General features: G+C 50.5%; 9 protein-coding genes across 9 annotated transcripts, besides 1 other annotated feature; 5 read left to right on the top strand and 4 right to left on the bottom strand.

The window, feature by feature from the left end:
* Positions 1-26,809: part of a sequence feature (contig 1.29 1..525887(1)) that runs on past both edges of the window.
* ANIA_01928 (uncharacterized protein) lies at positions 93-1,727 on the bottom strand (the record flags this gene model as incomplete). Its single annotated transcript, XM_654440.1, has 4 exons — positions 93-481; positions 691-921; positions 979-1,255; positions 1,503-1,727. 4 exons carry the CDS (start codon positions 1,725-1,727, stop codon positions 93-95), a joined length of 1,122 nt encoding a protein of 373 aa, XP_659532.1.
* Positions 2,725-5,084, top strand: ANIA_01929 (putative chromatin remodeling complex subunit (Rsc9); the record flags this gene model as incomplete). Its single annotated transcript, XM_654441.1, has 3 exons — positions 2,725-2,758; positions 2,824-3,153; positions 3,229-5,084. The coding sequence occupies 3 exons, from the start codon at positions 2,725-2,727 to the stop codon at positions 5,082-5,084; spliced, it is 2,220 nt and encodes a 739-aa protein (XP_659533.1).
* ANIA_01930 (putative integral membrane protein) lies at positions 7,768-9,333 on the top strand (the record flags this gene model as incomplete). The annotated part of the gene is made up of 6 exons (XM_050612915.1): positions 7,768-7,920; positions 7,987-8,023; positions 8,100-8,167; positions 8,245-8,618; positions 8,666-8,733; positions 8,798-9,333. The coding sequence occupies 6 exons, from the start codon at positions 7,768-7,770 to the stop codon at positions 9,178-9,180; spliced, it is 1,083 nt and encodes a 360-aa protein (XP_050468771.1). The 3' UTR covers positions 9,181-9,333.
* On the bottom strand, positions 9,643-11,756 carry ANIA_01931 (stromal membrane-associated protein; the record flags this gene model as incomplete). The annotated part of the gene is made up of 5 exons (XM_654443.2): positions 9,643-11,085; positions 11,140-11,242; positions 11,298-11,342; positions 11,399-11,567; positions 11,648-11,756. 5 exons carry the CDS (start codon positions 11,754-11,756, stop codon positions 9,814-9,816), a joined length of 1,698 nt encoding a protein of 565 aa, XP_659535.1. The 3' UTR covers positions 9,643-9,813.
* Positions 17,476-18,009, bottom strand: ANIA_01932 (peptide-methionine (R)-S-oxide reductase; the record flags this gene model as incomplete). The annotated part of the gene is made up of 2 exons (XM_654444.1): positions 17,476-17,804; positions 17,877-18,009. 2 exons carry the CDS (start codon positions 18,007-18,009, stop codon positions 17,476-17,478), a joined length of 462 nt encoding a protein of 153 aa, XP_659536.1.
* ANIA_01933 (ORMDL family protein) lies at positions 18,962-20,506 on the top strand (the record flags this gene model as incomplete). The annotated part of the gene is made up of 3 exons (XM_050612916.1): positions 18,962-19,485; positions 19,580-19,938; positions 20,018-20,506. The coding sequence occupies exons 1-3, from the start codon at positions 19,284-19,286 to the stop codon at positions 20,504-20,506; spliced, it is 1,050 nt and encodes a 349-aa protein (XP_050468772.1). The 5' UTR covers positions 18,962-19,283.
* On the top strand, positions 20,977-22,655 carry ANIA_01934 (uncharacterized protein; the record flags this gene model as incomplete). The annotated part of the gene is made up of 2 exons (XM_654446.1): positions 20,977-21,041; positions 21,164-22,655. 2 exons carry the CDS (start codon positions 20,977-20,979, stop codon positions 22,653-22,655), a joined length of 1,557 nt encoding a protein of 518 aa, XP_659538.1.
* On the bottom strand, positions 23,089-25,122 carry ANIA_01935 (calponin homology domain protein; the record flags this gene model as incomplete). The annotated part of the gene is made up of 2 exons (XM_654447.2): positions 23,089-24,771; positions 24,956-25,122. 2 exons carry the CDS (start codon positions 25,120-25,122, stop codon positions 23,220-23,222), a joined length of 1,719 nt encoding a protein of 572 aa, XP_659539.1. The 3' UTR covers positions 23,089-23,219.
* Positions 25,587-26,283, top strand: ANIA_01936 (uncharacterized protein; the record flags this gene model as incomplete). The annotated part of the gene is made up of 3 exons (XM_654448.2): positions 25,587-25,668; positions 25,736-25,852; positions 25,952-26,283. The coding sequence occupies exons 1-3, from the start codon at positions 25,596-25,598 to the stop codon at positions 26,281-26,283; spliced, it is 522 nt and encodes a 173-aa protein (XP_659540.2). The 5' UTR covers positions 25,587-25,595.

Consider the following 26,809-nt stretch of genomic DNA (forward strand, 5'->3'; position numbering starts at 1 on the left):
TGATATGGTACTGAAATAAATCAACCTTATAAGCATGAGCCAGCAAAAGTCAGGACAACAGAAAATGCGAGGCCGGCTAGTGGATAATCTGTTTACCATTCTCTTCTCTCACCCAGATAATACCGCTCGGCAATACCTTCAATATCTTCACAAAGCTGGAGGAAGTTGGGATCCTCAAGGTGCGCACAGAGCCACGCTTGTAGGCTCGCAGTTCGGTCTGCAGCGGGCTCTGACGTGTATTTGGCCAAGTTTGCTGGTGCTGGGAGGCCTACATTTTCGAAAGGGACTACGGGAGTAGAAGTTGTCTTCGCCGTAGCTGTAGTAGTTGTGGTTTGTTGATCAGGGCTCTTAGTCAGGTCTTCGGGAGGTGCTGAGGGTAGTACGGTATGGTCTTTCTTGGGGGGTTTTCTCCCTTTCGCAGCGCGTTTGGTTGAAGCCGCTTTCTTGGTTTTGGGGGGTGATGATGAGGCCTCGGCGGTACCTGGTTGTATAGTGCAGCGGTTAGTGGGATGTTCGAGTATACATGAAGAGTCCTATTACCTGTCCCGGGATGCTTGGGAGAGGGTTTCTCTGCTGCTCCTGGAGATGAGCGACCCCGTTTGGCTGCTCGACTGGAGAAAGGTAGCACTCTCTTTGGTGGCAAGTCTAGATCTTTGAAGCATGTGGATGTGCTGAGCCGGTTGCACTCACCCGTAGCTTGGCTAGGGCTAGCTGGCGGTATGTTGTCTACCTCATTAACAGAGCTGGCTATGGAAGTACATGGTCTTTTAAATGGATCGGCGTCTGTGTTCGAGGGCTGAACATTGGGCCTTGAGGATGTGGATCCGAAGGGCGTCCTGGAGATGCCACCCAGAGTGCTGATTTGGCGGCTTGTGCTACTGATTGTCGTAGAGCCTGACAACGAGGTCGGAAACACTGCATCTGTAGTCCGCATGTACTTAGTCTGAAGACCTTCCTAGTTATAAGTTTGGAGCGTACCTGAAGGGTGTGCAGTTGTGCTGGATGTGGTAGCTGCTCGGTACGGTAGTGCCATGCCAATAACTGACGTGGAATTCTCAGTTACGGTGGAAGGGCAGTGCTGTGACCGTGAAACAGGATCAAATTGCCCAAGGTTCAAGAGCGATGAAGTTGGTCCGCTCATTGGCCGCACAGAGCTAACATTTGACTCCGCAAAAGGACAGTTGATGTCGCTTAAGGTAGCCAGTACAGAATAGAAATCACGGTCAGAGGAGAATTTGACTTGGAAACGTCGAACCTGGATTATGTGAGTTAAACATTCAGTTCGGGCTTGGACAATGAACGAACGTATCCAGGTCCTTGGGGATATTTGACTGCAAGACAGGGAAGTTTTACGACAACGGCAAAAGCTGGCCGCCTCGAACTGTCTTGCGATCGTCTTTGTTCTTCAGATTCCTTTACCAAGTCTGTTATGCCTACCTCCTCCTTTCGTTTGGGTTTAGCAGAGAGATATATATATGCATATTGTAAGAGCTCCAACTTACCAGCGTCTCCCAGCCATTATGAACAACCCTAAACAGTACTCTCGTAGAGGACAGCGCCGCATAGCTCTCGAATACCCCGAATAGATCTCCATTGCCAAAAACATGGCTCCAAGTCAATGGTCCTCTGTGGTTGATAGATAGGGTGGTGTAGGAGAATTTCGCGAGCTGGAAACGGGCAAGCGTTGTGGGCTCATGAGGTTGCTGGGAGAAGGTAGATCGATGCATTGAAGGAACTGTTTCCAGTGACTAGAATGAAGATGGATGATCTGACGATGTTCCTGATGAAATTGTTATCCAAGGTGTATGGCAGAAACAATCAAGTCGAACTGGTCCAGGCAGGTGACCTGGGCCATTGGGTGCACCCTCCGCTAGAGCAGCATCATGGCGCTGTACATAAGGGAACCTGAATTCCAGATAACAGAGTTTTACAGCAGTACGACAGTTATTTTTTTTCCCCACAGGGGACGGCGGTTTAAGAATAATTGTCATTAAAAAACTATACTTCGTATTGATTGCCTTATGTAGACTGTTCGCCTTATTGCCTCAGGCAAACAAAGACACTAGCCTAGAATTTGTATTTCCGGGAGATACGATAATCCGATACGCGCCTGAGGGCCAGCCTAGTAGCAGCGCGGACTTTTTGCCTGGAAATGCCAGGACCGATCGATCACAGGGTCAAGCTGCTTGCCGGCATCCAAGCAATTGAACTCTCTATTTGGAAAATTTGTCGCCGTCGCCTAACGAGCCATATTATACGCGCCCGTGATATTCCTCAAGCTTCACGTGCAAACCTTCCCTTTGGTCTTCGTGGCCGCAATCGCAACCTCGTCCTTGACTTGCGATAGCTTAGGACCGCGCCGAGTTCGTTAACCATCCGCGTGCGCCTCGATCGAGCTCACTAGACCCAGCGTTGTTTCTGGGGGTGCCGATCATAGACATCTTCAAAAAGTGACCTCGAGAGACTGGGCCGAAAACACCCTTGAGACGCCAAAATTGCTGAACGGTTGCTACGCGTGCCATTGCAGGGCGACCACTAACTTTTTGGCCCTAAGACGGCAATTTGCGTACATCAGCCAAAGGCTTTGCGCGGTGCAGTACCTTAACGGGTCTCATTAGCTTTGTGAAGTGTCCGGATCGAACGCGACAAGGAGGAACTGGCTCTTTCAAAATACCGAATACGCAGGTGTTCGAGGAATTGTGGCTGGCCCTAGATTGAGCCAACATGAGTTCTCAAACTCCTAGGACATCCTTACGACGTAAGCGAGATCTATCTAGTCCCTCTCTTTTCTGCTCATAGCTAATAACCTGATGCCTCTCCCAGAGGGACTGCGGCAAGCTCCTAAAGTTAACCAGCCCTTCATTCCCGACACAGCACCAGTACGCCGCTCACACATGCATGGAAATCAATCCCCGCAGCCAACAGTCAGCAGCCAGACACATTCAATGTCTCCTGCAAATCCGGGGAGTCCCCACATTTCGTCCGAAAACTGGGAGAATAAGGAACATCGAGTTCCCATGTCTACGCGCGATGTTTGGACGCCCGGAAACCGACCGAGCCTCTTCAGCAGTATCTTCGACAGGGGCAAGACAGTCAAAACGGCAGACTTCTATGATCCTTACTTTCCCTTGAAGTTTATTGACGTTCCCAAATGTACGTGGACTGCTTCCTATTGTGTCCCTCGTCTTCTACACATCTGTAGGGGCAAATGGCTAACTTGCAATCCAGCGGATCATATCTATAAACGCGCCCATTATGGGTTACAGTCAGGAATTCCAGATGAGGTAGACTTTGCGCTATATCACCTTGTCCAAATATCAAATCAGCGAGGAGACAAATTCAAGTTTGAGGGTTTTCCTTTGCTCGCGGACAACCTTATGGAAAAGGCCATGGAGATCACAGAGCTATGCACTGGTGTCAAATGGGAGCTCCAGTACGATTTCAGGCAAGCCACAGATCGTGTCAATACTCTCAATGCGCTACATGGTACCCGAGATATATTGGACAAGATCAAGCAGATCCCGGTTATTTTACCTGATGATACGCTGGAGACGTACGAATTCAACCATCGCCTCCGAAACATCAAGGAAGCCACTTTGATTATCAGAAACATGGTCCTTCTACCGGACAATGCATTCTACATCGCAAGCTGCGCCAGTGGGTTGTTAAGAGACTTCTTGGTAATCATGCTCAACATTCCGGATCAACCGCGGCTGAATGAACTCAAAAACGACGCTCTTGATATCGCAGAGGAAGTAACGAGGCTGATGAGGACTGACCCTGAGGATCCGCTGTGGATCTCGCTTCTGAACTGCCTTTACTCTCCGGATCGTGCTCATGTAGTTCGTGCCCTCTGGGCTCTCACGCATTTCTCAACCGAGCTAGACGAGCCGGAGGCTAACCGGGCAATGGAAAGCATATCGAAAGAGACGTTGCAGCAGCTATACCTTCTCACATTAATCGACCTGGACAAAGACATCTTGAGTGGTGCACTCGACTTCTGGTATCAGTACACACTTTTCCGCGAGAATATTGAGACCATGATGGATGTGTTTAACTTCTCAACTGTTTTCATTCCCCGCATGCTTGCACTTTTAACATACGAGGGTCGACCAAGCAAGAGAGAAACTGTCTTGCAGGAGGAGAAGGTAGCGCCGGCTCCAACCGAAATCCCACGGGTGCCTCCAGAGCTACTGAAAGACCTGATGGATATTTCTGAGCCGGAACGTAGCTCTCGCTGGCTTCGTTGCTGCTTCGTCGAGGATGCCGAGTGTGAAATTACACAGATTGCGCTCTGGCAAGCATATCAGAGTCGGTTTGCCGATCCTCGAGTTCCTGGCGGCGGTGTTCTCCCTGCTGCGGAGTTTATCAAGAACGTCAGCACGACGTTTACGAATGCGCAGGCGCAGGTAATCAACGGACCTGGTTCATCAACGAGGTTCATCATCAAGGGCATTCGGCCCCTGGAAACCGCATACACGTTCCAGGGATTTCCTTACATCTATTGCAAATGGCAAGATAACACAAAACCCACAAAGACGTGCCAGCGCGCTTTCGCCTTGCCGGCGGACCTTCGCAACCACGTGTTTTCAGACCACATGGGCCTGAGACAAGCCGAAACACCTGGCCAATACAATCTGGAGAATGCCGAAACGCCTGTCCACACTTGTCAGTGGGATAACTGCACCAAGTTCCGCTCCTCTGGACCCAGCGCAAATACCGCCATGGTTGCCGGCCATGTTTCATCCCACCTTCCAGAAGACCGACCCGCCGATGCGGAAGCGCCCAGCTCAAAACGTCCGGTACTCCAGGAACGTATTGTGCGGAAGTGGTTTTACTTGGACACCCCTGTCACTGAACGAGGAGAGCCCGTCGGCGTTGCATACAAGGCTGCACTTGTCCTTCGCAACCTTGCTCGCAATCTACCCAACGGCATTGCGCCGGGTTTCAACGGTCTCTCTTGGAAGAAGGCCTACTTCTTGAGCCACCGGCCGAAAATCATCGAAATATGGGACCGAAATAGGTCGCTGCGCAAGGAATTGACCGAATTGATCATGATATTAGAGAGAGAGGAATACTACTGATGGCCAGCCCCGTTTTCTCGCCTTTATCTTCTGTACAAATACCCTGGATTTTTACCATTATCTTCAACTCCTGCGTTGCTTCTCTTCCTTAAGAGACCTTCAGGTGGCTTGTCTTAATGTTTTCTATAGCTATGTGGCGTCTGGGCAACGGGGTAGAATGGAGCTCGGGTTATTGTCTTGCTACACCTATTTTCTATCTTGTAGTTCACTGCGGTCATATTCCTAAAAATCTTAATGGACGCGCCATGGCAATTCATCTTCCTACAGCCTCGACCTGCCTTGTTAGCCGACCATACCATTGCTGCGGGGTATTGGGTAGGTCTCCCCCTACCTCCAGTATGGGTCTGAGTGCACACGCATACCCATATCGATGAGCACGGGCCTTGTCTTCGCTTAAAGATCCCCTCAGTTCCTGCGTAAACCCAATCTGGGCGCCGAGTTAACGCCGAGCACTACTATTAAATCAAACAAGATGATCGACAGGCCGTTGTTTCAATTTATTGCCAGACTTCGCCTAGCGCAGCACTAGATGGGATAAAGTTGGACGGCGCGTGAACTCCTGCACCATATTCATCCAGGATTCATTCAGTCAAGTAAAGGTACCTCCAACCTTGCAATGATCGTCCTCGTTCCTGGAAGTCACGGGCCACGTTCCTTTTCCTAACTGGGTCAATAGTGGGAGAATTGTCTGAGTCATGAATTATGGAGCCCTATTTCATTTGGGTACTGCCTACCGCTGTTCAATGTCTACTTCTCTACCCATACCGTTGGCACCGAGACATTTCCACTATAGAGGGTCCGTCAAAGCTTTGAATAAGAGAGATCCCCGATTGCTGGTGGGCCTTATGGACTGACTTTCTATTCTGAGTAGTTTCACCAACTATCACGAATCGTCAAGGTCTCTGACTGGGCGATGGCTCTTTTCCCGCTTCAACTCGGCATTCATACTCTTAAGACTATAGCGACTTATGAGCAGTTGATCGCTATGTAAGTCGTAGGAGGAAGAGCACGACCTTCGCTTCCTCCTTCCACCGTCACGCGCCGTGGGACTGCAGCCATTCGTCCCTCGCGCCCAGACCCCGAAACAACCCACAATACGCATCGACCCGTTCAGCAGTCGTCCCTTCGTCTCGCTCTTTCAGATCTCTACGCAGGCTGAAGACAACTAAGAGCAAGTTACGAAGTCCCAAGACGCCATCTCCGTGACTTGTTGTCCCACAGAGCAGAACCCAGAATCGGGTTCCCGTCTGGAGGAGATCGCCGCTGCAAAACGTGCAGGAGTTGGAAGTTGGCCCGCGATTAACTATACTGCCAATGATAAATCGAAGATAATCGCAATCGTCCCTTCCCGAAGCTCCGGGTGGGTGTTATGCTTGGCGCACATCGTCATTCCTCAGCGTTAGCGAGTTAAAATTGTAATAAGGCTAAATCGGTGGCGCAATGAACAGGATCAGGAACGTCAGCATTAGCTCGGCCGACAGTGGCCACTCGACGTCCCGAAACACACTAAAACGATGACTAGCGAGACCTTGATCATCCTTCTGCGTGCTGCCTTCGTTGCATCAAAGATACTGAACCTTGACTATCGCATCAGTTTCAGCCGTTGTGAAAGAATCCTGCCGTTAAAGAGCCTGCGTCACGACCTGTTACTCGCCAAGGGTCTAGACAGCTATACGCTTGACTGTCATATCTGTTAACCGTGGTCGAGGGCTCTTAGCGGTTGTTCATTCCCAGTAAAGGACTCGCATGGCATTAAGGTCCCACCCAGCGTGGCGAATCCGCGCTCTCTGTCTACTCGCGTGTGGATATGTCTGGAATGCGTCTACCAGAGAATTTCAACTTGGGAGGCGTGCTTGAAAGCTGATTCAGGCAAATGGCAACTGATTGGGTCAATAATGTGAACTTTCTCTTTTTACAATGGGCATGACATTTCCGCGGAGGCCCGAGGTTTCCGCGCTCCATACAGGAGTTCTTTGCTGCTATGAACCTTTGTGTGGAAGTGCTGTGCTATGCTCGCTGAAGCTGTTGTCGGTCTTGGTCTCAATCGCAAGGCCAACGGCCATGCTACCCTGCTACAAATATGATTACTACAAGAGTATGGTCTAGCCAGCATTGAGGGCCACTCGCTTAGCGGTTAATTGTGTCCAAGTGGTCTCGCTGCTCGACATCATGACAGAGGCAAACCGGGCCGATTGACGGCATCCGCAACTCCGCAGCCCAGAAATTTTCTACAATGATTGGGGCTGCAGGAGCTCCGGCCATGGCCAAGACTCTCCCACGATTTACTTTGTATCATTTATTGTCAATAATAGCCATTCGCGCGGGCGCTGGTAGCCGACTATTCTGATCAGATTTGAATTAGCGGCGCCGTAACAGTGGCTCTAGCCTCAGTTAATCTCAAACTGATATTAATTTGGCTTGGGCGATCTCTTTGAACCGTGAGGCTGCCACTGGTCAAACTGCTCTGGTCCGTGAGCACGGTTTCGATTCATTTACTTAGCGCCTCCCTCCCTGCCCCAGAGTTCTTGGAGTGATTTCCGAATTTCATTTCAACAGACTATATTCATCAGAATGAAATTCTCTGACTCTACTACCTGACACCAAAAAGTCGAGCTTTAATTCATCTCACTGTTGTCTCCTGTGCTGGCTTTGACTCGGCTTTCCAGGGCATTCGAGCGTCACAATGGCCCTCGGTGTACCTCGCGGTCGACATGCAATGGCAATAAGTGCCGTCTTCACCTGTCTAGCCACCGCGCTCGCAGCAATCCGCATATACACACGAGCCTTCATGGTGAAACAAATGGGGTCGGATGATTGGACAATCATCATATCTCTCGTATGTTACGTGCCTCGGCATAAGCCAGGTCGTCAGGAAGAGATCCCACTAACATTATGCACACAGGTTTTCAGTTGGGCTTTCTTCGGTATCTTTGTCGGCGGTTTGTTCCCATTTTCTGAATCCCGAACACGCTCCAAGCTCCAGTGCATAATTGATACTTACTTCTCCGCCACCAGAAACCGCCTATCTCATGGGAGAGCATCAAGAACTGATTCCGTCTGACATATTGGAAAAGCAGATGATCGTACGTGCCGCGGATAACAAATGGATTTCCGGTACCTGCTGGTTCTGCAACGCTAACAGTGTTATTCATCATTGCAGTGTTTTTGGGCCTCCGTCCCCATATATCAAGCCAGCCTGATCACCACAAAAGCATCAATCCTTTTGCAGTACAAGCGCGTTTTTGCTACGCGGGGAATGCACATAGCAAATTGGATCCTGATCGGATTCGTCGGGGTATGGGGAACTTGGACGTTCGTTAGTGCGTGGCTCAATTGCGTCCCAGTCGCAAGATTCTGGGACCCTACTATTGATGGCTATTGCTTGGATCAGAAGGCCCTATGGTTCTCCAATTCCGCAATCCATATTTTTACCGACATCGTCCTCCTTATTTTCCCTATGCCGGTGCTCAGAAACCTCCAGCTACCACGGCGGCAGAGGCTCGCCCTTATGGCAGTCTTCGCACTTGGCGCTTTGTATGTCCATACCCACTTCGCTTCTACAGTAACTGACTAGTCCTTAGTGTGCTTGTCACCAGCATCCTTCGTCTGAAAAGCCTTTTGGTAATATCAGACTCCGACGATCCAACCTGTGGGTTTACTCCAGTCACCCTCTTGACCATGTCTTAAAACGAGAAACGACTAATAGCTTCTAGACGACAACGTAGGAGCAGCAACTTGGTCCGCGATCGAGTGCAATGTTGCCATTATTTGCGCTTGTCTTCCCGCAACACGTGCCTTCATCTCAAAGCTTATCCCCCGTTTCTTCTCAACCGAGAAAAGCAAGAGCACTACAAACCACTACGGCCGAAGTCGGAGCATGAACTTGCCTGGCTTCCAGGCCTCTGTTGCAGGCGGAAACGAAACCTCACACGGTTATAGTATGAATACGTTTCCAAAACGGTCCGATAAAGCCAAAGACGGTCTTTCCTCCTCGCCGCCGACGGAGATCAAAGTCACTACAAAAATTTCGCAGGAATCCGTGGTAACACGGCAGCAAGATGAATTTTCTAGTCTGAAGGGGCTGATTAGAGATTAGAACCTTTCTGTTTGTGTGGTTGTTTCTCTCCTCGGCGCAGGCGACCTTCATTTCTTTCCTTTCATTTCTTTCCTTTCCTCCTTCTCTTTTTTTTCTCCCCTTAGTACTTTCTTATCTCAGCGTTTGATACCACGATACCACCATTTTCATCTTTTGATTAGTCTTACTGGCATGCTCAACCCGGCTGAGCCCGATCTATACCCCCCTCTCGACCGAATCTTTACTTGGTCTCTAATTCCTCTTCTCATTCTTGTATACGATGGTACGAACGGGGGCTGGCAACCATATGTGTTATAGACTATGTGATGATAGCAGCAGACAAACATGAGCCTTGTTTGCGGCCTGGCGTACTCTGATCAGTCTAAAATGAGGGAAAGGGAGAGTTGAGGTTGAAACGAATACGAACCACCCTACTAGTCCCATGATATTTTGAATTTACGTTGATTGCGGGCTAGCGCCAGGGTCTAAGAGACATAAAGATCTACATTATGTACAGCTTAAGGTGTGTGGGTAGATATCAAAGAGGGGATAAGAAAGAACTCCAGCAGCAAAGGAGAAACAGATAATGGAATGACACCCACCATAGTCCGGATCGACAAGAGGCAAGAAGAACAAGAGCAGGTAAGAATCAGTTTACTCCCATACATTAGAAAACAAGTCATCAGATCCGCTAAACCCGCCTGCCGGTTTAGGTGGAGCGTTTACATTAGTGGTACTCGTAGAAGAGATAGGGGCCGCACTCGCCCAGCCGCCAAAATCTTCGTCCTCCGCAACAGTGGGTGGGGTTGGCTTAGATGCTGCTGCTGACGGGGCACCCCAGCCAGCGCCGACGTCGTTGGCGGTTAAAGTGTCCGGAAGTTTCATCATGGAGGATGGCTGAGGGGCAGCTGGTGCAGCAGGCTCAGGGGTGCTCCATGCGTTGGAGCCCCAAGGGTCGATGGCAGCGGCGCTGAGAGTAGGAATGGAGGTTGTCGTGGTTAATGGCTGAGGCGGTGCTACTGGTTTGGGAGCTGGCTGGCTGAGGTTGAATGCAGAGCTTATGTCTGGCTGGGGTGCTGCCACTGGCGGCGGTGAGCGCGCAGGTGGCGGGATGGGGGCTGCAGAGATCGGAGGGGAGGACAGTCCAAAGAGGTCGTTGGAAAGCGATGCCGATGGAGGGTTCGCCTTGGGTGGTGGTGGAGACTGGAAGCTAGAGAACCCGAAGTCGTTGCTGTTAGATGATATCGATGTAGTGCGCGATTGAGGCTTCGCGGAGGGAGCAGTAGGAGATGTGAGGCTATCAAACAAACCACCGCCTGTGCTTCCAATTGAGGCCGTAGGCGATGTCACCTTGGGCGCTGCCGGAGCTGACTTGGAGTTGGCGAAGCTCGTCAGACCTGCAAAGGGAGATGGCTTTTCTGCAGGCCTCTGAGCCGGGGGGGAGGTGGGGAAGCTCAGTCCACTAAAAGCGTCGGTCAATCCTCCAAGGTTAGATGAAGATGTCGATTGTGGGGGAGGGGAAGCTAGATCGCCAAACGAAGAGGTGCGCTCATGCGCCGTAGGCTGCGGCTTGGAGTAGAGGGAAAGAATAGACTGCTTCAGGTCAGGTCTAGACATCCCGCCCGCCGGCGTTGACGCGACACTAGCGGGGCGACTATTCGCTGCCGGCTGTGCACTTCCAAAGAAATCGAGACCGAGCAAGGAATCGCCGGGCCGTGTGGGTTTCGGTGCAGCCTGCGGCTGCTTGGGGGGAGCTCGAATTGAGGGCTCTGTGGTGCTGGGACGGACCGGAGGAGCGACGCCGTCATCGTCAAAAAGGTCAATGGACGCCTGAGGGCGATGCTGCACTGCTGGCTGCCTGGCCGGAGCGACCCTCTGCGAAGCGGAGCGTTCGATCTTCGCTTTTTCTTGGACAACTGCTAGGGGCTAGAAATAGTTAGCTATAGATTGCGATTGCTGAAATTACAGGCGATAACTAACAACATCATCGTCGCCGGCATCCAATGTCGAAGGATCAGGCATCGGGCCGTCCATGACCCAGCGTTTGGATTCATATTTAGTCCTGATAAAGTTCTCTATCTTTCTGCTCATTGTCAGTTGCAGCTCATGGATAGCTCATATGCATAGACTCTACTCACGCTTCTGGCGGAACATGCCCGGGGGCCAACTTCGCCTCCCAGTATCTATCCCAGTATGTTAGTCCACCAGATATATAAACTCAATACTGCGGGAGACTAACTTATTCGCTCTGGCATTTCCCCAACGTACTACACTTTGGAGTTGTTCGTCGGTCCACGCATCAAGGTCCACAGATTTCACTCGGCTGATATGGGTGCCCATGCCCCTATGTATGCCCGAACAACGAATACAGATAAATATTCCCAGGTTCCAGGAGGCCCATCGCGGATCTAAGCAGAGTTTCGTTAGAGGACGTTTAGAGACAACACGACGCGATTGAAGGGATGACAGTAGACACAGGGGCACTTACGTTTGTTGCGTTTACAATCAGCGCATACCTTGTTGGGCTCGAGTTTCAAGAGAGCTTTGATAGTCTGTTGATTTTGGGCCGCCTGGGCGGGATTTGGACGACGAGACATAACCGGTCAATATACCACAATCTGCTGTAATGACTGGAGGGAAATTGGGAGGGTGAAGAGAATAGGGGAAGGAAGAAGAAGGATAGGGTCTGACAGCAAGAAGTGGATGGAGGATGGAGCAGCCTGGAGATTATTCACAAGTGGCGGTTCCGGTGCGGTGTCGGGTTCGGGGTCGTGCGCCTGATTCCTGAGGCACCAAGACACTACCCCAGTACTAAATGATGGCACGTGATATCTTGCCTTCTTGCTGCTCGAGCTCATTACTGTTCTGAGACGTTGGTCACTCAAGACCCAAAGCGCAACTTACTAGGGGAAGTTCTGAGCAATGCTGGCTAGATACGGTCTATGGTATGTGTTGTACGGGACTGCAGACTCAAGGCGTCTCTATTCGACACCATTGAGAAAGTCTTTCAAACCTCCATCTGCCCAAAGATTTGTACCCTGCTGAACCCCAGTTGTTAAGTTTCTGAGGAAAACAGGCATAAATCCTTGCAAATGTACATCGTGTGCTATAATGACAAACACCTTCGCGGATGCGTCAAAGTCCTGAAGCCTCTTGACTGCTATCTCGGCCTCGTGAGGGAGTGCATTCATCATTGAACTAGCCTCGTAAAGAGGGTTGTTCTATAGTCGACTGAATTCGTTCCATTTCTTGGATGAGCTTTTTCAATGACACTTCCAGGACATGCAGATAGCGGCGGAAGCTGAGGGTCGAAGGCGTCACTGTCCAGTGGAGACGGGTGGATTTCACCCGGAAGAGGTTTTTGGACTGTTGGACGAAACTCTCCAGCGTGGTGTGCGACATTGCCTCCAAGGAATATAAACTCGGTCTCGGAGGTGCGGGCAAGAGCACACATGTGTTCACGAGCTGTACACCGTTAGCTGGTGCATCGTAAACAGGTATGTCTGTGTTCGATTTACTGTGCCCTCCTGAGTACATCAGGAAGAAACTTCGTCGCCGAAGTAGTCGATGGCTGGGAATCCGCCGATTCTCATCGAGGCACCAGAGAAATCAAATTCGATTACCTCACGCCCGTGGAATGCGTCGTCAAGTGTTTCGGCACCCAGGTTCGACGGAAACCCTGGAAATGTGGTCTTATCACTCTTAAACCCAGGCCCGACTATTAAGGCCCTCGACGAAGGGAAGACGAATGAATCTCCAACATGATCGAAATGATGATGAGACCAGATGATAGCATCAATAGACTCGAGCAAAACACCCTTCTCGCGGAGCTGGTCGGCTACCTCCTTTGAGACATCGATGACCACATCCGACTCCTCAAGCAAGCGGGAGACTGTCAGTTGAATCAGCTACCACAGGGAATCGGAGTGTTGTTTACCTACTTGACGGAGGAATCCTTTTTTCCCAAGCCTTCGGTAACCCTATATCAAACAGGATCTTTTTACCCTTTGCCTTTGTTTTCAATTGGAAAGCTGTAGCTGGGCGCGCATATTGAGCTGTGCCCTGAAACTTGCTCTTTGACCATGAACCTCGTTTGAACGGTAATATGACCGCCGACTATAACCGAGACGCCGACTGTTGAGCCAGCAGGTTTTGGGAGGTCTAACAATGCCATTGTGCTGCGGATTTGTTGTAATGATGGTGCTGAATTAGGCTGTGATGTCATTGAAGGTGAGAACAACTCTTTTACTTCATGGTTCGGCCCGGAAGGCCCGCCAGCAATTGTGCAGTTTCCAAGGTTCCTAATGGGATAACCATACCAAGCTTTGGGTTTATCCATCCTTAGCTCAGTAGACTTCTGTACTGTGGTTCCCAATTTGTTATACTCTTGATATCATCCTTAATAAGTATGTTAGATCAGTCAGTTTATCGAGAATTGGCCTCAAACTCTGTGCATATCGTGATTGTACCGGCATATAGCTGAAGTTACAGTAGAACACCCTTCTCCAGCTCATATTTCCCAGACACACTACGACCGCACCTCCCACACACCACTAGCAGCTCCCTTGCCACTCATGCTAGTATCAGCATTCTGAACCTGCCCATCGTCCCCAGCATCCGATAGTGTTGAGGCGCTAGTCGTTCTAAGATGTACGATTGGCTGCAAAGAATAACACCAGCTATCAGCATAACCAAACAGAATACGAACACGGGAACCTACCTCCTCAAATAGAGATATATTTCCAGAATCGCCGCAATGCTTCCTGCGGCAAACGCCGTAGCAAGGGGGAACCCTAATGGGTACGTGGGGCTATCGGCTGTCCGCCATGCACGGAGAGGTATGGTTGCGTGTCCTACATCTACAATTTCCCCCGTCAAGAAAAGTATGCCTTATGGTTACTGTGGGAAACCGACAAACAAGAGTCACCGAGGCACCGACAAGGAGCGAGCGCGCTTCTGGTTCCTTTTTGAGTATCTCTCCCAGCCATGCGAGGAGGGAATCTCTCAAAAGAGGTCAGTACGAGTAGGTTCTTGCCGTACGTCATGACAGTGCACAAGATACCCCCATGCCGCCGTGGCGAAAGTCAGGAAATAGAAGGCCATAATAGTGGGCGTTGAATTGGGCCATGCGGATAGAACAGCACAGCAGGCTAATTGCAGGACCTGGGGAGGTCTCCGTTAAGACTTGATATCCTGAGAATTAATGCTAGACTTACTGCAGGGCCAATCGAGATCTAGATGCGCCATTGCTTCCAATCGCTGACAGCGTTCAGTAGAATGTTGCTTACGATGGATATGGCATATCCGCCAAGGGGAATCAAGTTCACGGTGTAGGTACTGTGAAGATTAATGTTAGCAAGTTTCAGGTGGGATATGAAGAACTCATAAACTCAACCTGTATAGCGGTTCTTCGTCCGCTTTCTTGAGTCCTATAAGTAAGTCAGTTACTGGTGGTCTCCTGAAGTCAGCATGGCATCAAGTACCTTGAGGTACAGAAGAAAGTAACTATTTGCCCTCTGGCTCCAGGCAAACTGCAAGTATGCAGCCAAGTAGAGTCATGCGAGTGGGCTGAATGTAATGAGTTCAGCTTTCCTAAAAAGCCTCTTATAGTTGATGAGCTTCGATGTCTCGGTGTCGTTTTTCTCCATGCGCCTCAAGGCTATTCGACGCTCAGAATGGGTCAACCACACTATCCGAGTAATGCTCGGTGAGTCTGGTATAATCGAAAAGCGAATGAGTTCCCAGAGTACTGTTATGCAGCCGCTGAGTTCAAGTTAGGCTTAGCTCGAATGAGAGGAGAAAACTCGGAAGCATACCTGACGATGAAGAGCCATTGCCATCCCTCGCTCGTCAGCGTCGTGTGCAGTGCTGATAGAGTAATACTCACTTCGAGACCCCCTGCACCATAGAGGTTTTTATAGAGTGCTGCTTGCAGGATGCCGAGAAACATGCTCCCTGCGACACCGCTGACGCCGAAGATAGCCAGTCTTTTTCCGAGCTCGGCTGGGGTGTCTGCATAGTCAGCAGCAGAGACAAGAATCAACTACATAAGAGATTACCTACACCAACTGAAGATAAGGCTGACCAAGCCGGGCCACGATGTCTGAGACCGCAAATGATGAACAACCCATGTAAATGCTGCGTCAGACCGATTCAAATATCCCGAGAAGAAACCGGAGTGAATAGACTGTTCGAACATTCTTTTGCAGCATATGTCCTAGCAAACGATTAACGATGTTCATCACATGGCTGTGACACGTACGTGAGTCAGCAATCCCCAAATGACCTCGCAGGCTGGAAGGAAAATGGACGGCCGGATCAGCGACTGGATCATCTGTGGAGGGACGATGGCCAAGGCATACCCAATAGAGAAATATGTGGTAAATTCGACCAGCTCATTGCCGTACAATGACAATGCTTCTTTCCATCCTGACACGTAGGCTTGTGTTGTCGCCGATTGATCCATGTCCTAGAGTCATCGCATTAGGGCGTGGTGTGATGTGAGCAAAACACAGATGGATGCTTGCCTTTGTCAGACCTGCTACAAAGGCCTAAGTCAGAAGCAAGATATCAAGCTTCAAGACAAGGACTCGCTCCGGGTTGTCAAGGTTGAGAACCCGCGTAATCCATCTCAACGTTCCCGTCGATTTCGAATTGTGAGCTTCGAAGGACATATTGCCACCGGTGAGCCTAGGAAAACAGCAGCTCTAGAGCCTTGATGGCAAATCCGTTGCCCTTACACAACCTGTCGACTCCTGCGACGAATTTGTAGGGTCCCTTCTATGGCGTGCTCGCCCCATCCTGTGACAGCACATAATGTTCTCCAGCATGACCGTAAGGTGGGTCCCAATCAACGTTGCAGACAAAAAGCACGTAACAAATGAGTAGATACGCAGCATTGTTGCTTGCTGAAGTCGGCGTGTGTCCGAGAAAAACCGTCGTATGCGGAATAATGGTAAGGGTGACGCCTTCCCTGGCCGGGATGAGACAATTTCAGAATCACTGCTGCAAGCTTCTTTAAGTCGTCACTGGTGTCACTATTATACTCGTGAAACCTCTATAGCTCTGAACAGGAGCTTGACTTACCATATCTCCAAATACAAACGGTACCCATATCGCCATCATGGCTACAGAGTCTCTATACCCCGAGTACCTCCTCGTACGGCGTGAAGGCTTCACCTCAGCACTGGACATCCCACCCTTTGTTGTGGAAGAGCCTGGCCTGCGAGCAGACCCAGCTCTACCGGAGCTCCTCTCGCCAAAAGCTATTCTCAAGAACATCATACCGCGCGTTGGAACGGAGATATCGGGCCTTCAGCTGACGCCGGCAGGCTTGGGCCAGGTAGCCCTCCTGGCAGGGCGGCTCAACGATGTGTCCTTGTACTTGTAAGTCAATAATGGCCGCGTGGCTCATATACCTTCTGCCATTACTGTGGAGTTGACCATACAAAGAGGGACCAGGACTTCGCCGATATAGGGCCAGAGAGGCAATTGGCTATTGCGAGACATTTTGGTCCGCTGCACAAGGCACGGCCAGTTCGTCCGATCTTTAGCGGCGGCTAACGTAACGATAGCACCCGACCATGGGATATCCAAAGGGTACTGGGCCAGGACTCCAGGTCGTCTACAGTGACGAAAAAGTGTAAGTCTGACCTAACTTTTTCGGCACCCGGGGACGATACTAACAGCACATAGAGGCAATCTCCGCCATCTCCTGGGCTCACGAACAACTTGTGGCATATCGGACAAACCTTCACCCCAAATACACCTGGCCTGACGTTCTTCCGGGTCCTTGAAGTTCCCGCATCAGGCGGGGGAGATACAGCCTTCACTTCGTTGACAGCAGCGTAGACTGCCCTCTCCCCGGCATTTCGCGAAAGCCCCCACCGTCTAAAGCTTTTACACACCAGTGCCAGTGTTGGGGAAATCGCGGGATTAGGGCAAGAGCGAGCTCTCAAGGGGGCGGTCAGGACAGAGCACCCGCTGGTAATATCACAACAGTGACGAAGGAGCCGGTCGTGTTCGTGAATCCGACAATCGCTCTCAGGTCGTCGAGTATAAGCCGAGTGAGTCGGACCTGCTGCTGGGCTTCTTGCATGATATCCGGTCAGTGGACGTTTCGTGTCGAGTTTCTTGGGAGAAAAGGACGGTTGTTGCCTGGGATCAGAGAACAGTCGCTCACTCCGCTGTTCCAGATTTCAAAGAGGGAGAACGCTGCCATATGGTCCGTATTATCCCGTATGGAAGTCAACCCCAACCTTTAAAGTATGTGCCGTAATTCATAAATATCACAAATATATACAATCTTGAACCGTATCACGCTTTAGCCTTCGCACCTTCGCCCTCCTCATTTTCTGTAAACTTCAGACTAATACTGTTCACACAATGTCTCTCATCCGTTGGCGTCGGGTATCCTTCTCCTTTGAAGACATGCCCCAGATGACCCCCGCAGTTCGTACAAGTGATCTCCGTCCTCTCCATCCCAAACGAGTTATCCACGTGTCTCTGAACTGCTCCGGGAATTGAATCAAAGTACGCGGGCCATCCGCACCCGGACTTGAACTTGTGACTCGCTTTGTATAGCGGTGCGTGGCAGCCCGCGCAGGTATACACGCCTTTGGAGGGGTAGTGGGAATCATATTCGCCTGTGCCGGGCCGCTCGGTGCCCTTTTCACGAAGGATGCGGAACTGCTCTGTCCAGCCGTCAGTTGTTTCACTTTCCATTTCAATGGAGCAACCAGCGGCCATGGCCCAAGGCGGGCTCTTCGAATGTGCGGGGCAAGCCTGCTTACCTGGGCTCAAAACAGCGCGCCACTCATCCTCACTCTTGTTGACCGGAGGCGGCGCCATTTCACTGTTTTGCTTCTGAGATTCGGCTCGGGAATTTGAACTGAAGAGGGAGCTCAGAAATGGGATGAGTGGGGCGGATTTGAGGACAACTTTTGTTGCGTGTGTCGGAGGAGGGAGGAGTTGGGGACGGACAGCGGGCAATCGGGTGAGACCGAGGGGACTGATGGGCGATACGATGCGGAGGGGACCCTTGAGGAGGCGCATTAATGCTTTTGTCGAGTTATCTTTCGGTTCGTTTTTCTGATGAGATGTAGTGATGTCGTACTTGTTTCCAAATCAGATATTGTAAAATTTGCGGAAATCTCTCTTTTACGTCATCACGGTAACCTTATACTATACAATGAGGTTGCGGTAACTAGCTCCTCGTTAGAAGAAAGAGCTCTATTATAGTGGTTATATGAGCCGAACGGAGCTCGATGGATATGCAAAACTTCGTGTATTCAATCAAGGGTTCAAGTGCTGGGTTTAGCCGAGGACGGCCGGCGTCGATATGGTACGTGTCGACGCATTTGCTTGTATCAGTAGGAGAAAAGCCAAGAATAATGGTCCTCAGATAGATTGACAGCAGTACAAGTCAGCACGGGAATTCCAGCTTCGTAAAGCCACAGAACATACTCTAGTACCCTACAGTAATAAGCGAACCCCGACTCTTGAGATTGATTAAAGTCACAGTGGCCTTTAACTGTAGATGCCGTTTGGAATGGATATTTTTGGACATTCTAGAAATCAACTATTAATGGAGCGTCAAGGCCTAGAACGTGAGACTGCCTGCATTCTGGAGTCTGGACACAATAATAATGTAAACAATCCATATAGTCGTATTATTTCGCTCTTGGATTCCTTTCTGACGGCTATTATTAGACATGTCCTATCTTCCTCCTATTCAATTTTGAAAATCTGGCCTGATTTTTCTCTGTGACTTCTAGAAAATTTCCTCCGAAACTAAGTCAAGAGTAGTTTCGACGCCACGCAACAAAATCCTGAACAACGTCGTGTCATCGAGAGTTGAGAGGCATTATTCGTACGGTTGGACTTTCGATAGGTACTGGGCATCCCGTGACCAGCCGATCGGTCGGAATATCTCCAGTTCTTCCGTGCCGCCATTGTTCGCTGTTACTGGCATCATTAACTCTATCATCCCTCCCCAGCTTCGTCACCCTCGGTCGCTTTTGAAATCTTTCTTTTCTTTGCTTCTTATCTCTCCTTTCTTTACGCCTTTGCTTACGAGTACCTCTTTTCACCGATCGAACACCGCCAAAGTGTCGTCCTTACTGATGCCCCGTGCTATCTCCTTCCCACCGGAGGTTGACACAGGACCACACCGGCTAGCACCAGATCATAACATGTCCCAGAGCAAGGCTGGCAGGCGGAGGAGGTCGAGCAGTATCATCTACCAGGAGCCTCCCGAGTCCATTGAGCACACCAGCGACCAGGCGGCCCTCCCAAACCTGAATGCGAACTGGGTTAATGCTAAGGGTGAGTGATTGCGTGGGCTACCATTGCGCTGCTATTGGGCCCTGCTCAGAATCAAATCAAGCAAGCACCAACTAATGCTCACATATCGTTACAGGTGCTTGGACTATCCATTTCGTCTTGATTGCGGCCTTGAAGATCTTCTACGATATCCTCCCCGGCGTTTCGCAAGAGACATCATGGACCCTCACCAACATCAGCTACATGTTCGGTTCCTTCCTCATGTTCCACTGGGTGCGGGGTATTCCCTTCGAATTCAACGCGGGCGCCTATGACAACCTTAACATGTGGGAGCAAATCGACAATGGGGACCAATATACTCCGGCGAAGAAATTCCTGCTTTGCGTGCCAATCTGCCTTTTCCTTCTCAGTACACATTACACCCACTACGACCTGACTTACTTTGTCATCAATTTCCTAGCTACCTTGGGAGTGGTCCTTCCCAAGTTACCCTTCGTATGTATCCCCTACACCATTCCAAACGGATGGCGCGGGCTGGGCTAACCCGGAGTACAGTCGCACCGATTACGGATAGGTCTCTTCTCCGACATACCGGAAGAGTAGCGGAACGGCTTCCTCTTCTCTATCCAATGTTTTCTCCTACAGACCTTACTACTTTCCCGCCAAATTATCCTTTCCGTTGTGTTTTATTCTTTCCTTTACTCTCTACTACTCTCTACTATTCTCTACTTTTGTCATAACTTTAATACCTACCTGTTCAGGAGCCATACTGCTGGCAGATTTGGGCGGAGTCTATTCTCCACCTCTTTTATTCTGGGCGCGGGGAAAGAGTATGATTCTGAGATTAGGCATCAGATCCCCTGCGACACGGGCAAAAAGCCACCCGCAGAACCAGAAACGACGCAAAAGAATTGGGGATAGACGGTGTTTGGCGAGGGCTTATACAGGACAGATATTTATTACAGATATCCCACTATTCTTCCCAAGACAATCTTCCTGCTGCTTCTTTATAGCTGTACTTTACTTAGGTGTGTGCGCTGTCTGTGTCACAGGGCTGATCTAATCATCATTCACTCGGCAGTCTGACTGCAGGCTCACTTGCATCTCAAAGTGGCTCAACTATGATTGAGTAATGGAGTGACGACCATTTTTAAGTCTCAGAGAAGAAGCGATTGCACTATGCAAAATGTCAACATACTCCGTGGTAGTCCGTTGAGAGCAATTGACAAAAAAGTGAATAGGGTTTCTTTTGAGGGCTGTTTTAATGAAAAGTAAAAAAAATGATACAATCAAGTCAACGCACTTGGCGCTGCTGGGAATCGAACCCAGGTCAATTCGGCCACAACGAATTATGATCACCACTACACTACAGCACCTTGATGTATCGATATATTCATCTCAAGTTAAGATTGATAATGCACTAAAATAATGTGACTTTAGGTAATTCATTTGGTGCGCATGTAACAGGCTCTCACCAACTTCATCCAACACAACTCCGTCGAACCTCTTGACTCCCGCCGATGACTGCTCTAGATGAAGAGGCCCCTCTGCCTCCCTGTCACCCTGCGAAACCCCTCCCTTTTGAGTTGGTTCAACATGTAGGTATCTTTTTCGAGGAGAATCTCCGTAAGGGCCCTCCCGCGCGTCTTCGCGTCGCGATATACTAATTAACGTTTCGCTCAGACACCCAGGCGCTCAATCTACTCTTGAACGCCCTTAGCTCTCACCCTAACGCGTCTACGCCGATTTTCATTCCATCTCAAGAGCATCTCGCACTTGCCGCCACGATTCTGGTTCATCCCTCCACCACCGCGCGTCCAAAGACAACTGAAGAGCAGGAAGCGCCAAGCGTATCTCTCCGTCTGCTGCGCCTGGTGAACAATCATGTCGGGCCCATAAATGGCAAGTTCAGCAAGGCTTTCAGATTCAAGCACTTTGAGAGATCTCGCCATGGTGGAAGGCGCCATGTAGACCGTGCTGCAGAAAATTCGGTGACCAATAACGAGAGGGATCGGAACCTAGACAAGGACATCAATATCGATATGGCACAGTCGGCCTCGGTCTGGTCGCGCGCGGAGGACTTTTGGCACGCCGTAGGATGGGCTTTTAACTGCGCTGTTTTGCATCCAGCGCGGTGGAAGTACTGGCGCATCTGGCTGGAGTTTATGTGCGAAGTCTTGGAGGCTGACTGGGATGAACGCCAGCGAAGACATGAAGAGGACCCCTCGCACGACGACCAGATTTTGAAAGATAGCATGATAATCAACTACATCAATACTTCTACTGCCGGCTCCGGCCGCGACCGTCGGATCCTGCGCGCCATTTTCGCTGACGGTGGAACGTCAGCGGTCAATGAATTCCGTGAAGTCTTCCATAGGGAGCTGAAGCTATCACAGAAGAAGACCAACAAGGAGAAGGACACAAGGAAGAGAGGAGCAGCGGTGGACATCGAGGCAGAAGAATATGGCGATTTCTACCTCTCAACCGACCACGAGGACGAGGGCAGTTCCTCCGGTCACGGATCAAAACGCCCACGCAGAGCCGCCAGGACCGGGAAGGATGTTGGCACAGCCACTCTTGATCGAGCTCCTAACTCCGCGACGCCAGACCCAACACTCGCATCCTCGCTCCTCGGCGACATTTCCTCACTCGCCCTCCGCCAACGCCTTTGCCACCTACTATCCACAGTCTCCCAATTCCTTCCAGCAAGCTTTATGGACCTCTCAAACCTCTACCAGCTCTTCGTCGAAAATATCCGGCCTCTCCCCCTAGCAATCTACCAGGCCTTTGTCTCCCCGCTTGCCCTTCCCAACTTCTCCCCCGCAGCGCATTCAACCCTCTGTGAATTTCTCCTGTACCGCCTTCGTGAGTCCTCCGCGCCCGACTCGAAGGAGGAATACCTTAGTCAGGCTAAACTAGAAGAATGCTTCCTCCCCTATGCCGCCGCAACGGCGTCTCTCTCTGACAATGCTAAGATGTCCATCACCCTCGAAGCTCTGCTAATTTTGCTTGCGGATAGCGATATGATTGAAGTTACGGATGAGACAAAGCGGTTGACCGAATTGGGCATCATAAAACGCGCGGAGAAGGCTCAGCAGGAGACGAGGAAGAACCAAGCCGCTAAGATGGTCGATGACCAGGAAACGAGTTGGTTGGTCGAAAGTGCAGAGAGACTGACATTTCTGGTTGAAGATGTGATTCCGTCTACCTGACTGCGGAGGGCATATAGACATCGTCTTTTTTTTTTTTTTTTTTTCCTTACTATGTATGCCACTTGAGCGCCTTCTATTTCTTTGAATGGGTTTGATATACCTGGTTTAAACATTGCATGGCATTGCGATTGTTGTCTTGTTGGCAAGAGAGTTTACCATCCATGCCGTGCGTCATGTTCCTTGTCTATTAGTCTATAGATACCCCCTTGATTTTTGTGTTATTGAAACGAGAACGTCTCAGTTCCCAGGTTATGGGTTTCGGTCAAGAGCGCTTGCGTAGTACCTGCTAGTGGATCTGGGGCATAGAGCTCATTAAAGTATTATTATGTAAATAGGATGTTCCAACTTAGGGCAAGAGGATGCTCACGGGAGCATCTATGGCATTGACAAATATGAGAAAGAGAATTCTAAAGACCTTACAAGAGAAGTACTAGCAGTAAGCTTTGTGCTCTCAAACAATATCTCTAATTGATAAATACGAAGGGGGAATGAGGGGGATCAAAGCAACACAGGACAAATATCCAGCCACAAACAAGCCAACAGTTCGAAACAAGACAAATCAAATTATGGAGGTGGTCGAGGCCCGATAATCTGCCGCCTTGCTCCTCCAACGCCTAATCCAGGGCCGCCTCGGTTCTGGTTATCACCACCCATGAAGCCATACTGGTGTACGTCCCAAGCGCCGCCGGGTCCCGCAGTGAGTGTTGGGTCCTTCGCGCCTCTAGCCGCAGCTTCCTGAGTCTGCTTCTGGTTCTCTTCCCATTCCCTCTGGCGCTCGCGCTCGCGCTCCATTTCCCGCTCTAAGAGGGATTTCGAGGCCCACCCGCCTGCGCGGGTCTTCTGCTGAGATGCGATGCGGCGGCTGTTTTCAGCGTCGACCTCGGATGTAGTAGTGTAATCTTGGAAGCGATGAGTGGCGGGCTTGGGAGCCACGGGCGCCGGGTTTGATGACAAGAAGCGATCGACTCGACTCTCTGATGTCTGGATCTTTGGCGGCTGGGCAGTAGTAGGGTCAGGCAGAGGTCGTCGAGGGGGCATGGGCGGGGGTGTCTGCACTTCCGCAGCTGGCTTTGAATCCTGGTGCCGCTCCCATTCGCCGCGGAGAAGACGCCGTTCTTGCTCGAGAGATGAGAGATCATAACTTGGTTTGGGCGGTACTGGGACAGGTCGCTTGGCCTCGGCGGGTTTGTTTTCTTTCTCCTTGAGTGCCTGTCGTTCACGTTCATATTCGCGCTCTCTCTCTTTCGCCTGCTCTAATTGTTGTTCCAACTCCCTAATGCGTTGGCTTTCCTGCGATTCGCTAGATGCAGTTTGTGTGGGAGCGGCTTCACTTGCTCGGTATTGGCTAAGAAACTGACCGGTTAGACGGACATCACTCGTATCCCGTCGCCGTTGTCTCTCCTTTTCCAGCCTCTCCTCTGCCTCTTTCTCTTCTCGCAGACGTTGTTGTTCCTCCTGCTCCCACCGCCGTTGTTCTTCATCCCACCGTTTCCGCTCCTCCTCAACCTCTCGCCGTTCCTTTTCTCTCAGTCGGGCCGTCTCTTCCGCCCATCGGCGCTCTTCCTCCTCTCGCGCTCGAGCTTCCTCTGCTTCACGCTGCTGTTGGTGAATTCGTGCAGCCTCTTCTTGTTCGAGCTGTAGTCTTTCTTCTTCTTCACGTTTGCGCTTCTCTTTTTCCGCTAAACTTGGCACATGCGGTGCAGCGGTAGTAATCTGTCGACGGGCACCAAATGCGACACCTTGATTGGCTTGACTTGCACCTCCCATGTATCCATACTGGTGGATATTCCAAGCTGGCTGTGTGACAAACTGGTCCGATTTCTTGCTCCAACTGCTGACAGGTTGGGGGGACCGTGCGGGACTGGAGCGGCCAGAGGCGCTAGAGTTGGCATCACTAAATCCTCGGTTCTTTGTAGGCGTATGAGGGCCCTGACTGGAACCGGTTAAGGACGGGCTCAGAGTGCCGGCCTTGCTTTGTACTCCAATTGCGCGCGGAAATTTACCGGGCTGGATCGAATTTGCCCTGCGGCTAAAGGCTGATATACATTGAAGGACTTGCGCGGGATCCTTAGCCTCATAGAGATCGACGGTGAGGAAAACATCGTGGGGCGGAAGGCTAAGAGGGGGCAGTTGACAAGCGCGAAGAAAATGTGATATGTTTTCCATCTGGACGAACGGCATCGAAGATTGTTTATATTTTACACCGGGGGAGACGGCAAGATTGAGGAGTCTGAATCGGGCAATTGTCAGCAACCAAGCCTCGCAGTAGTCAGTGTCCGAAAGAAGTTCTCTTCGCTTACTTGCAAAGCGCGACACCATCTTTGAGTGCCTCGAGAAGATCACCGGGTGCTAGCTTCTCGCGCAACACTTCTTCGATCCATGAGCGAACTTCGGCCGCCGCTTGCGGGGTATAGCGGGACAGGCGCAGGTTGCGCAGGTCCTTGTCCAAGGATGTGACAGAGGCCATTCTTAGAATATTAGTCATGCAAATCCTCAACAGCCCCTTTCGTACATGGATGTAGATATCTGTAAACGCCAGCTGTCTATCCCCAGGCGTCAAGGGAGTGGTCTAGTCGCAACTTTAGTGTTGACAAGGGGACACCGAATGACGTAAAAGGGGGAGCACGAGTCAGCGGCTGACGGACAGGAGCACAAGGACTGCTCTTGTCAAGAAAGCCAGCAGAAAAGATACTTCAAGAACGGAATGAACTGAAATCTTTAGGGAGGACTAGAGGGGAGGGAGGTCGAGGGTCCAGGGCGGGAGATGGAATGCCTGTTGGGCCGTTATTTACCGTACGGGTATGCAAAACCTCCGCCGATGACGTTTCATTGCGGCGCAGCAGAATTCCCCGAATATCTTCATCTCCAACCAGCCAGTACAATCCGACTGCCTAGTTGCAAAGCCTTCGTTCAATCTTGCACCCGGTCTCCCGCAGACAGATGAGTCCGATTAATAGTCTGTGGTTCAAGTGGAAGAGCCTCCGATTACCCTGGCGAAGATCCTTCCTCGTCGGTATGTTCGCGATTCGTCCTCGCCTCCTAGCAACAACACAAGACTAACATCGTCCGTCATTTGCCAGGGCATGATCTCGCGGGAAATACATACTGGGAATTCAGGGACAGACTGAATGCAGGCCGTTACCGACGGATACTCAAGCCTCCTCCTAGAACCCATTATGGCGACGTCGAAGTGAGCCGTGAGTTGCTTGGCCTCTTTTCTAAGCCCCAGTATGGCCAACAAAGTCTGACTCTATCTTAGCACAATGGCACCAATGGCTTTCGCTACGTTCGGGCAGAACCACCGTCGATCCAAGAACAGCAGGAAGATCTCCTGAGGCAGCAAAGAATCCAGTTACTAGCTGATATGCAGAAGAAGAAATGGGAGGCAGAACAAGCACGATTGGACGCGCCAACAACACAACAGCCACGGCCTGCAACACAGACGAGCAATCCGACAATGAAAGCGGCCTCGAATGCACCTGCACCAGGATCGGAGTCTAAGCCCCAAACGAATGACCCAGCTCAAATCAAGGCCTCGGCCCAAGGAGACCCTTTTTTCCGGCCCAAGGACGCACCAGGCGAGAAATGGCAGCCCGAGACATGGACTCCAAAGCCGGCCAATAGGTGAGATCTGAATCATGCTAATGAAATTGAGTGCGCCGCGAGGTGTAGTTTATATCGCGCGTGGCGCTGATGTATAGATATCCTTGATTACCATGTATACTACACGGCTAGATAAAATCCCGTCTATTCTACCATGTAAATTCAGTAGCAGAAAAGTTCGAACATGATAGCGCTGCATGACGGCTGATGATCTGCCAGCCTGGGATTCGGTGCAATAATACCAGGCCGCCAACTATTAAGCACTGAATTTGATAAGTTCTTCTAGAGCTAGAAATATGTACTTCTATGCCCGATGCACCAGTAATTAGACAGATTCTGAAAAGTGTACATTATTATATTTTTCAGATATCTCAAGGTGATTTTGATAGTGTAGATGCTAATTAGCCTTGTGTCGGTACGCCACAGATCTAAGCTTCCTCCAAATGACCGAATGACCCAAAAGCTCCCATAATAAAGTAAAAAAGAAAAAGAATCTTCTCTAGCGCCAAAACGACCGATGCTGAAGCGATGAGGGAAAATAAGCAAAGATT

This window comes from Aspergillus nidulans, chromosome VII (genome assembly GCF_000011425.1).
Source record: "Aspergillus nidulans FGSC A4 chromosome VII".
Taxonomy (NCBI): Eukaryota; Fungi; Ascomycota; class Eurotiomycetes; order Eurotiales; family Aspergillaceae; genus Aspergillus; species Aspergillus nidulans.